Source organism: Equus asinus, chromosome 4 (assembly GCF_041296235.1).
Source record: "Equus asinus isolate D_3611 breed Donkey chromosome 4, EquAss-T2T_v2, whole genome shotgun sequence".
Classification (NCBI taxonomy): Eukaryota; Metazoa; Chordata; class Mammalia; order Perissodactyla; family Equidae; genus Equus; species Equus asinus.
Window position 1 is genome coordinate 84302703 of NC_091793.1, and position 12614 is coordinate 84315316.

Below are 12614 nucleotides of genomic sequence, written 5' to 3' on the forward strand. Positions count from 1 at the left end.
TGTCCTTTAATTAAAAAAAATTTAAAATCACTTTTAAAAGAACATTGTCCATCCAAGGGATAGCAATGAACAATTATATGTCAATGGCACTGTTGGGAATACCAGATATATTCCTCATGAATATGGGAACACGTTCCTCATATTCCTATCAGAGACATGTTCTTTGTTGTGTATGATTGTGACTCTTTACTCCTTTGAATATTTATTATAAATGCTCATATGAAAGGAAACTTAAAAATATATGCCTACTGATTGAGAAGTGGTAAGAGCAAATTAAATAACATAAAATGTATGCTGGGCACTATTCTAAGTAAATCTTACTCTTATATAACAAACAGTTATTTAATCCTTACAGGATTTGTGAAGAAAGCATTTCTTATCTCTGCTAAATCTTTCATGATTGTCCAAATTTCCAGAAGGAGAAAATGTTAAGATCCAGATTTAAGCCTAAATTCATTTTACAGTAAGCCGGGGCATTTCTCATCCCATGTGTTGTATTATACTTTAAAGCAACTAGAAGTTTAAAGAAAATGAAGACTGTGAAAACATCATGGGATTTGGCTAGAGGGAGGTCAGTAATGACATTCAAGATGAACAATTTCCAAAGAGAATGGAAATGGGAAAAGCGATTGTATACTGATCGGTGTAATGAAACCCAGGAAACTAATGATTATGAAATCAGAGGGAACAACAATCCTGAAAACAAGACCCTGCAGGAGATGAGAACTGCTGTTCTTATTCATAGACTTGCCTCCAGTTCAGTGTAGACAAACTACAATGGTGGTGGGGGGAGCAGGGTTGATGTGAATGTAACAGAAAACATTACCATTTGATCTATCCAGGCAATCGTCTCTATTCTTCGTTTCTTGTTCACAACTATAGCTCATATCATCTCAAATAATTCCATTTTTATTCTTTATAAGATAATTTTATCTTTTATTAGCTATTGAAGCTTCTCACTTTATGTATTTCCATTATTTTATAAAATTGCATTTTTATCTCAGAGGCAATTTTGATACAGTAGAAAAAAAATGAAGCCCTTGAATGAGACAGTTTGCTTTGAAAATCTCTGATTTAGATGAAAATACCTTCAAAAAAACTCCTGTTGTTAGGTAACTTCCTATTGACAACACACACATTGAAAAACCCAGGATATAATTTTTTCATCCTAAATTTATTAAAAAGTATGCTTATAAAATTTTCACAAGGTTATCTCCATAAAAAAAAAGTAGTGACTACTTAGATTCATAACAAACCACGTAATTACTAAATTGTTTTCTTTGTTTAATACCTAAGTTCTGAGTCATGCCATTTATGTATGGCCTAATAAATATTAATAACTCATGTAGATAAAATATACAATATTACCTGATTTTATTAAAATATGAGTATCATGGTAGATTATTTCACTTTCATTTCATCTAAAATAATTAAAGCTTCCTTAAATGTACATGAAACTAAGTATATAATTATACGTTTAAAAATACTATTTTCCTTGTATAATGTATTTTTGAATATTTTCCCATAATATTCCTTTCCCACTAAAAGTTTTTCTCTCTGCTCACAATACTCTGAAAAGATTAAGAGGACTTTTTCACTTTAACGAACAGTCTTCTTCAGTGAAGATGACATGAAAAAAGAAGTATTTGGAGAAAACCTTGCACTTCGCTCTAATAGAATTCCCAGAGTTACTCACTCAGGCTGTTGTGAACAATAAATAATAAAATTTTATGGCAACAAAGTCTAATATTTGATTGACTTTCAAGTGACTAGACACCTTTTACCATAAAATTTCAGCAACACTGTCAAAATAAAATCTTTCTGCAACTACTGTGAAGTATTATTATATTTTAAGCTCAGAAGCAATTTTATTTGGTTTTTAATACCTTGTTGCTTTCGTGGATCATAAATCTGAAGCCCAAACAAGGGTGGTCTTTCACGTCTCAGTAATGTCACCTCATTCGTTATCAAATCTAGTTGAAAAATGGAACCATTCATATAATCAGTCCAGAACACATAATTCCCATGATGCGACAGTCCAAAAGGATGGTTCAACTCTTTCCCACTGTAAACAATCTGTAAAATATAAACACATTGTGAAAAAGTCAGAGCTAACCTTTAGAACATAACTAAATATTTAGAGAAAATGATATTCAAATAAATATAACAGATAATGATCTAACTAATATCTCAACTCATATTTTCTTTTAGTATATTTGAAAATCGTATTTCACAATGTGAGCATATTTTTCTGTTTTTAGGACATGTTATTTGAGGGCGACCATTTACATTTCATCCATTTAAATTCTCTCATATATGGCATTACATATATGGTCAAGAAGTGCAAACATTAAAATGACTTTGCCTGACACTTTTCCCTCTCTCTTTTCTTTATGATATTCCAGTATTGTATCCTAGGATAGAAATTGGTCTGAGTAATTAGCGTCATCGTGTATATTGAAATATTGCTTATCCAACAGCCAAGGGATATAACATGGTCTTACAATTAGGAGTGAAAGGGACCCTCCTATACCAACATGCCTGAAGTTCAGCTCATTCCTGTCTTTCAATTCCAATGTCATGAAGTTCTTTATTCAAATAAATGCATTATAATTCCTTTTTCATAGTATATATGTTAAATTTCAGCTGCAAATATTGAAGATATTTGAATAGAATTGGGTTGCTTGGTCATAGAAAAGTCATCAATAATGTAGACAAACTGCATTTTAAAACGGCTCTGATATCCTGAGAGCTTCTTTTAAAAATCCCACAAATCCTGGCATACCACAGTGAGCTGGGCCTGGTCTCCCGGAGGCAAGTGCCAGCTGCATTACTTAATGCTCAGCCTCCTTTAGCCACCCCACAGAGACTACTGGCAGCCACCTCAGAGGGGTAAAAATAAACTTGAAAGTATTTTTAACACAACACAACAAGGCTCTGTGAAAGAAGAAGCCTGCGGGTTAAAAACAGCAGCATTTGTCTTTTACCTTCCTGTGAGTTCCATTCAAAAACACTTTCTCAATATGATCATAATAGGCATCACACCAGTATAATGTGTTGGTGTGAAAGTCCAGAGTTAAACCGTTTGGCCACAGCATCTTTGAAGTCACAAAAATCTGCCGATTGAAGCCATCCATCCAGGCCTTCTCGATCCTTCCCACGCTGTCATCTATTTCATCTTCCTCCCAGTCTGTCCAATACATCCAACTAAGACATTACAAACAAGAGCACACACGTTATTTCAACTAGCCACCATATAGAGGGAGACTTCTTCAGATTTGGCACCTCCAGGAAATCTAATTACATTTTGATGTGGTTTCCTATTTAAATGCTTATCTGCCAAAGGGAGGGGGCAACTGTGAAGTACTAAGGGAAGAAAAGACTTGTTCAGCGGAGCCCGTCCATTTAGACACACTACAGAAAACCCACTACCACCCTCACTCATTAATTAACCTAACAGAAGGGCCAAATATTGATTTCCTTTGGTGTTCATACCAAATTTGGGTAATGATTTTTGAGGCATTATTAACTGTTTTTTTAAATGTTGTCCACTTCATAAAACATATAATCAATTATGTGATTAAAAAGCAGATTGACGGACATGAGAACTCGTGGCACAGTTAATGATCTACTCCAAACTTTATTTAATCTCAGATGAATTATTATTTTTTAAGACAGGCAATTGGATTGTCTTTGTTCTAAAGGGCACAGCCATATTGGGTTTGTTTGGCATGGTCTAATTTGTCTTCCTGATGCAAATGATCTATGCTTTATTGCTGCTTATTATTACCCCAAAACCCACAGAAGGTGATTTAGCTGCGCGTAAGTTTAATAACAGCAGGTTGACTGACTTTGAGATTTTGAGCTTTAATTTCTATCTCAAACAAAAGCATCTGCCTTTAAAAACAAATCTTTTGTGTAAGCTAGAACAGTGGGAGAGGGAGCCTTGAGCTAATGTTCCAATTTCCTCATGAATAAGGTTAAAACCCTCCACATGTGTTGCTTGAGGGTCATGTGAAAGTTCCTGAGTTATTAATTAAAGTTTAGGTTTTAATTCAGTCACCTCAGATAGAACTTTATAAAGCTCCAAAGCTTTTCTAAGCTGCTTACCCTAGAAATGCCCTTATTAGTTCCTCTGCCTCTCTCATTTTGTGGGCTCTAAAGAATTTCTGAGGTAATTTGGGCAAAATCTGTATCCATGGCTAAAAATCCTACTGTGATCTAAACAGGCAGATTCGGGACAACTGAGGATGTAACACGCCATCCATTATTTCTCGCCAATTAAGCTCTTTTTAAATTCTCTTAACAATTTACAATTACATTGATATGCCTTTTTAGACCAGAGGAAGTATTTGAGATTGGTGAATTTTATTAAGTCAAAACACATTCTAATCCTAGAAATAAACAAGGCAATCTGCTTATCTTGCATCCTGCACATATTTCAAGTGGTCTTATTATCGGGGCAAATTAGGAACAAACGGAAGAGTCATTCCATTTGCTATAACTCCATGCTAGTTAGGTATAAGTACTTTACTTCAACTACAAAATTAAACTATGTAAAAGGGAAATACACAACTTTTCATCTCTATTGAAACTTCCCTGAAATCTTAAATATGGTTAATCAATGCATTTATTGTTATTGCTAATTAATAACTTGTTAAATTGTAATTATCTTTCCCTCTTCATCACAGTAGCATTTTTTTTCCGTGACTCTTCAACCCTGATCACACATACATGTGTATGCGCATGCACACAAACACACATGAGGGATAATTTTGGATATTCTAAACAAATTGTATATTGTTTTGCTATTTGCAGAAAGAATCCTTTGTGATCTGATCCATCACCTAAGATTATTTTTATTCAAACAAAATATAAGAAAACAAAATTTTAAATAAGTGATTCCAACCTGACAGAGACTAGATATGCGATCATCATCGACCCACCATTATCTGATTAGAATTTACGTTGTGAAAGCCTTATAATCAGTGTCAAATGTGATGATTCCTAAACACACAAAATAGGAAAAATAACCTATAAAATAAGCAGGAACTAATATAAATCTTTTTATAGGTGGGATTCGGGGAATTCATCAAATAAAATTAAGCTAAGCTGGCTTTCTCCTAATATGGCAAGAAAAATTGAAAAGCCCTATTCAAATGGAATTTTTTATGAAGTCTATCCTGAGCCTTTCTGTCAAAATAAGCTCTTTCCTTCGTGTTTTAGTGACATTTTTTAGTTATTTTATAGTATCTATTGCATTTATATCTTGTATTTGATGGTGTTGCATGTCTGATGATTTTAATGAAAAATTAATACAATTAAGGACAGGGATTATTTCTTGTTCATATTTGTACCCTGCAGCACTAAGCTTGGTTTTGTTAATATTAATCATGTCCCCAAATTAAATTGCATTATCTGATGATCAATTCTAGAAATATTTAAATCCTTAAGAGCTTCTCTGCCATGGAGGCAAAACAAATTTTACCATTGAAAAACTTGATTTAGTTGCTAACATAATATCTAGCTGTTCATTAAAGGATGTGGTACTATTAATTGAGAAAGAAATACAGAAGGTCTTCTTTTGGGGGAAATATGCACTCAGCTTTGGACATATTTCATATGGATAATATTCTGAGAAATCAGAATTGGAGATGTAGGTTTCTAAGTTATTGACATCAATTATGAAATGTGAAATTTTTGGAATGGAGGGAGTTCATCTGTAGCTATCAGCTTGAGGAACAGTGCCATCATAATCGATTCCTCCTTCAGCTTTATCCCCATTTCAACAATTGTTGAGGTCTGCCAATCCTATTCTTTCAGTGTCTTCTGTCTCAATCCTCACTTTTCTGTTCGTATTATAAATACTACAGTCTGTCTTTCTTCTCTTTTCAAAGGGAAATCCTAATGGGTTGTTTCTCATACAGCTGTCATATTGCTATCACTAGTCTTCCTAAACCGTGAATTGAAAAATGTGACTTTTATCCTCAAAACCTTCCAATTACTCTGTTGTCAGCAAAGTAAATCCAAACTTTTAATCACAACAGTGAAGCTTTCTGCATATTTCTAGTTTCATCTCCTACTATCCCTTTACATGCTCTCTGCTCTAGCCCTAATGAGCTCATCTCACCTCAAAGCATGGCTAGCTTCCCCGCCTCTAAATAATTATTTACACTTTCACTTCAGAGTACACTGACTGACCTTATGACTGCACACCCAAAAGCCCCGAGACCAACTCTATTCATTTGGAAATCCTATTCATCCTCTACAGCTCAATTCTGGATTCAAAACCTCAGTGAATTTCTGAAGAGCACGTATTTCATTCTATTTTATTTTGTAGATAATTGTGTGTGTACACACCAAGCATACCAGATTATAAACCCCTTGAGGACAACTATTGTATTACTAATATCTATTGATCTATGTTGTAGTTAGTAATATATTTTAAAGAAATAAATGGATAAGTCCTTTACTGATTCTGTAATAGGTTATGAAGCTTTTGATAAAGCATATGTCTGAAATGAGTAACTTTTGTTAATAGCCTATTATGGTAGAGAAAAATCTGTGATTATCTCCTTCTGTGTACAGCTGCAAATAGGTATTATGGTAGAAAAAAATGTAAATAAATTAGCTTCTTTTTCTGAAAATGTTTTGCTTAAAGTTATATTATGCTATTTTAAATAGAGTTTTCAAAATTGTGTCTCCTTTTTTTAAGATCATGTTAGGGCCAAACAATTATTTGGACAATTAAATTCACATGGTTCCATTTCTACATTTACTGTCTTCTAATACATTCTCCACAGAGCAGTAGGATTAGTTTAAAAAAAAACAAACTATATAAATCAGATTAAGTCACTTCTCTACTTTATTCTTGCACTGAAGACAAAGTACAAAGCTCTCATCATGCTGGGCAAGGCTCTGCTTTCCTTTCCAATCGCATCTTCAGTCACTTTTCCCCATTCTATCTACAATCCAGCCCAGCACTGTCTTCATTTCAGTTCCTCCGACAGTCAAGTTTTTGCCCAACAAATGTACCATTCTCTTGATCTGAAATACTCTTTGCCTCACTCTCCATGGCTGGTTTCTTCTCTACAATTAAGTCTCAGCTTAAGTAATGCCCCCTTAGAGAGGCCTTTCAGCAAATCTATTTAAACAGGTTTCTATCTGCTAGTTTTCATAATGTCAGCCTATTTGTTTTCCTCTATCAGTTCGGTCTGTAGAAATTACATTAGTTTCTCACTTGGTACTTATTTGTTGTTGCATCTTCCCAACCCTCTCCTTGCAGATAACACAAGATGCTTCATGAGGGTGAAAGCTATACCTGTTTTTTTTTAAGCATTTTATATATAGTGCGATGCTCCGGGCATAGTATATTGTTAGGGAAAAAAATGTGTGTGCGTGTATACACATCACATACATGTTTGTTTTTCAGGTTGGTACATAACAGCAGTATTCTATTTGACAGTCTGACTGACAGAAGAGGTATTAGAGTCATTCTTTGTAGCACACAGGCAAATAGAGGATCAGTTGGTAGACAGATATTACAGGGATGCAGATGTTGCCTCAATGAAAAGAAAAAATGTCATATCAATCAGAATTGTACCCAAATAGTATGTAGATGCTATAGCTTTCAAATCTAAGTTGGATGCCTTCCCATTAGGGAAGCGTTGAAGGGGATTGCCGAATTTGAAGAGAGAGATGGGAATAGTGACTTCCCAATTTCCTTCCAAATCATGTAAGTCTATGACCGCTACATTCGTGTCATCTCCCTGAGCATCACAAAGGCCCTTTTCTATCGGAAAATATTTTTCTCTCACAGAATACTGAGAAGGAACATGCTATTTTAAGACATTTTTGAAACATTTTGCTTCAAGTAGATTTAGACAGTGTGGAATAAATATTTTCTGTTAAAATTAAGATTTTCTTGGTTTAAAGGTCAGATAGACAACTTGGTTTAAAAGTCCAGGAATAGAACAGATAATTATAAAATCCACATATAAAATCACTGAAATTAGTTTATTATTATGCCTGACAAAAACACATACAATGAGTTCATCTGCTGCTTCAGTGTCAGCCTAGGAAGATGCACCCTGATTGCATTTGAAGCTATTCTCAACACAAAAAAGTCTAGCAACTGCAATCTGGTGATCTCGATTTATAAGGGAGTCACAAGCTTCCTATTCAATTAAGTATTTCTTGTTTGTGTGTAGTAAAGTATAAAGAATATTCATTTTGTGATGCTATTTTGAAACAGTGAAATATAAGCCATGGAGAGGATAAAAACCACACACAACAACTGTATGTGTAAAACATACAATCCATTCACTTAATTTTGAGAATCTATTAGCAATTTTCACTTTTTTTTATATTTCTATATGCACACTATTGTTTGTGTTCAGGTAATAGCTCTGAATAAAAATCAAAGGAAATATATTCCCAACAATTACACAAAATATTCCATCCTAAAACGAATAGCACCAAATTCAAAATAATGTCACTATATGGAATCTATGGTTATGTCTAAAATCATGTGATCACCAATCTAAACTAGTGAGAAGTAGTGGAGTATAGTAGCTATGAGTCACGTCTGGGAGACAGGCTGCTTGGGTTTAAATATCGACCCAGTATCTTAATAATTGAATGGTCTTTTGCAAATCAGTTACCAATTTCTTTCTTTGTAAAACAAGGAAGAGAATAGCAACCAATTCAAAGAATTATTGTGAGAATTACAGACTAGGAGCATCGTAAACTATTTCACAAAATGCCTGGCTCACGGTAAATGTATAAAAAAAATCTCTGCTGTTTTTTAAATATATTAAATTTCAATAGCTTTTAAAATTTAAATTGATTGATTCTCTGACTGAATTGATTATTTACCTTGGTGTCAGGCTGTCTAAAATGGAGGATTATGGTGCTTCTCCAAATAAATCAACTAAACATATCCTTTATACAAATAATCTGTCTATTTCAATTCAATGTATTTTGACATGTTTATTTAGCACATTCTTTAGGAGAAGAAATCATTAAATGAACATAACTTTTCCCAATCAGACCATTCAAGTGTGAATTCACATGTGAATTTAAATAAAAATTACTACTATGACATACATAAAAAACAAGTTTAATATCATTTTCCTTATAGAATCTGATCAAGTATTGCATACCCATTAACAGGATCCACCACGATCCCTCTGGGATGGGACATTTCTCCCTCTAAAAGAGTCTTCCGACTCTGAGAAGCCTTTTCCAGCCTGGCGACATTAATAGTCTTCCTATGGCCATCATTTGTCCAATAAAGGTTATTTCCAATCCAGTCCACAGCAATGCCCTCCACATTATCTAGATCTGTAAAGAGCAAGAACAAGAAAGAAATAAATTTTACAATAGCGTCCACTGCTTATGGTCTACTTAACAAAAAGTTTAATTCAAAAAGGAATGACTTCTGGGGCCGGCCCAGCGGTACAGGGGTGAAGTTTGCATATTCCACTTCGGAGGCCTGGGGTTTGCCGGTTTGGATCTTGGGTGCAGACCCACACACTGCTTCTCAAGTCATGCTGTGGCATGCATCCTACACATAAAGTAGAGGAAGATTGGCACGGATGTTAGCTCAGGGCCAGTCTTCCTCAGCAGAATGAGGAGGAACGGCACAGATGTTAGCTCAGGGCTAATCTTCCTCAAAAAAATAGAAAATAAAAAACAAAAAATTAAAAAAAAAACAGAATGACTTCTGATCCATAAATTATTTATAGTGTGATTTTTCAAATATCATCAGTCTGTAGAAAATTTTTCAATCTTATTTTGAATGACATTTTATATGAATGACAGGCCCTCTCTTGAAATATTTTAAACAAAACAGTGATCTGAGGAAAAACAGGAAAATATAAATGTTGAGAGAAAAAGGTTTAAAAAGTAATTTCTCAGAATAAAAATACAGTGATATAGACTATTCAGAAGGAAAATCAAGCAATATGAACAAGTAATATGTTCAAAAAGCAAGCACACTCAAACTTGTAATATGTAAGCTAAATAATTAAAATAATGCGAATGCCCTTTTACCAAGGAATGAACAGGGCCAGCAGAAGCACACCTTTGAAAGCCCAGAACAGGCTTTCATTATGGAACTGCATGAACAGTGAATCTCAAAAAAACACTGAAATATTTCTGTATATTCTAGACTTATTTTAAAAAGGATGCTATTATAGACTTCTGTGAGTTACAGGCAGTGATAATTTAGAAGAATATCATAAATATGTAATCTTATGAGTTCATCTGATTCAAACTCTTTGTAGAAAGAGAAACTCTAACACGTTAAAGTGAAGGCTTATAGTCTACTATCACACAAGAAGTGGTAGAATTGGGATAAAACCTAAGTCAGATTATCCCCAATGTAGAGAGCTTTAAAACTGCACTGTTTCTATGGTGAATCCTGTTCTTTCCTTTTTGCCATTTGGTAAACCACCCCCTAAGCCGTTCACAATATCATAAAGACAGTTCCATTCCTCTATCAAATGAGAAATTGCTGTGAACTCCTCTTCTTTCAAACCCAGGGGACCCTTTGTCTCTTTTCCTCCTGGGTATGAGGTGGACAACTGGAACTCACTGGACAAAGGAATAGGTAGTGGTACATTCGAGACAAAGCTGTGCATTTACACACTACTGGGAAATCTACATGACATCCCTCCTATGCAGATGTAATAAATATTTACTATTATCATATTCTTTAATCATGGCCCTTCTGGCCTTGGAAAAAATAAAATTTTCTTTTGTGACCCTTCCTGCTAATCAGCATGTGCCCTGACTCAGGATCACTAATACAACGCGTGATTTGATCTAGCTGAAAATCCCACTATAGTGAATCAGATATGTTCTCAATTTCACTAAGCTATCTGCTTCATTACCACCCAATATGAGTAATTTTCACAGGTTAATTGTGCCTATGCTTAGAAAAAAAGTTTAATTTTGTCTTTACTTCATTGACACTTAATTTTACTGAGCACTTTCCTGCTCTGGCATAATGGAAAGAGAGCAGCTGTTTATTCTTTCCTTTTCTATTTATCATAGTCTATGGCTGATTTTTATCTTGTTAGTTGGTTTTCAAAAATTGTATTACATTTGAAATCTACTCCATGGAAACTTCCTTCTTCAATAACCTTATTTTTAAAACTTTTCCTTTTGACGTCTGACTTGAGACTCTTTATCTTTTTTCATATGAAGTGGTTGCAATACTGCCTGGATTGAAATTTTCTTTCTGAGACTTGGGTAAACAACTCAGTCACTCTGATCTTTAATTTCTCCATTTGTAAAGTGAAGGTAATAATAGCACCCACTCTGCAGGGTGATAACAAGGGGTAAATTAGCTACTGCATGTAAAACACTTAGCACACTGCCTGCAATATTGTAAATTCTCCACACATGTTAGTTTTATTAATTTATCAGGATTAAAAATATTTTATATATATATTCTGGCTCTTTTCCTTATGGGTGCTGCTTGATAGAAATATACCTTATATTTTTCTCTTTTAAAACGATTATTCAGTAATATGTCCTTATATTTCGAACAGAGGCCAACTTTAACTAGAAATAGTATGTGCAGAGTTGGTTGTGAATAAATAATAAATGGAGAATGGAATTGAATTCTAAAAAGCAGATCTTGGGAGGTCCTGCCCCAAATTGGTTTACTTGTTTTGTCTTTGAAAAATGAAATTGCTTAAACAGCATAAAGAGATCATTAGGATCACAATTTCTAGAATCACATTTTCTAGGCTCTGTCACTTTCTCTGAGTGAGTTACTTAACCTTCCTCTTCTTCAATTTCCTGATCTTTAAAATAGGTGTAATGATAGTGTTTCACTCATAAGATTGTTTTGAGGATTAAATAAATTAATATACGCAAAATTCTTAAAATACTGGTTGGCACATAGTAAACGTTATATAAATATTGCTGTCAATATTATTACTAAAATATCATTATTATTATAATCTTACCTTTAGCTACCCATCTAGTCTATTAAGATAGCAATAAAACAATTAGCCTAGAGTGTTTTTTAATGTTGTTTTTGTGCATGTGTTTTGCTTTTCTGTTCTGGAAAAAATGAGACTGAATACAAATTTTAAAATAAAGAAACTCATAAAAATGTCTTTGTGCCAACTGGGAATATTTTAAGTCTATCTTTAATGGGGCAGAGAGGAATTTCCTCTCTTATACTTGTAGGACAAAGCCTGAACGATCAATGCATCACTTTTTCAACAAATATGCATTGATAAGCAGAGAAGTACTCTGCTTCCATATCATGTGGTATCTACCTTTAAATAGCTTATGACTTAGATGGAATGCTAAGACATACAGAGTATCAGTTTTATGTGCATTTTATTTTTTATTCAAGAGAATTTGGTTGACACCTGCCTGAGACTGACTATTAGAAACTCTATGACCAAAATCCTTCAACCAGGTGATCAGGGACATACGAAGGTTTATGGCAGTCAAGTTCCAAACAAACAAAGGTGACTACGGAGATAATTATTAGCTCGAGGAAACAAATGACTGTTAAAATGCAAGGAAGGTGTTTGATAAAGAGACTCTTGCTAGGGTAGATTGCTTTGATACTTTGGGTAGAG

General features: G+C 34.0%; 1 protein-coding gene across 5 annotated transcripts in view; it reads right to left on the bottom strand.

Annotated features, from left to right (window-relative positions):
* LRP1B (LDL receptor related protein 1B) overlaps positions 1–12614 on the bottom strand; it is a 1812874-nt gene that overhangs the window by 741320 nt on the left and 1058940 nt on the right. For all 5 annotated transcript variants that reach the window (XM_044768977.2, XM_070507612.1, XM_070507613.1 and 2 more), the window contains exons 12-14: positions 9165–9345; positions 2988–3207; positions 1887–2076 (exon numbers count right to left, since the gene is read on the bottom strand). In XM_044768977.2, coding sequence (XP_044624912.2) covers positions 1887–2076; positions 2988–3207; positions 9165–9345 — 591 coding nt within the window. The remainder of the gene's footprint in view (positions 1–1886; positions 2077–2987; positions 3208–9164; positions 9346–12614) is intronic.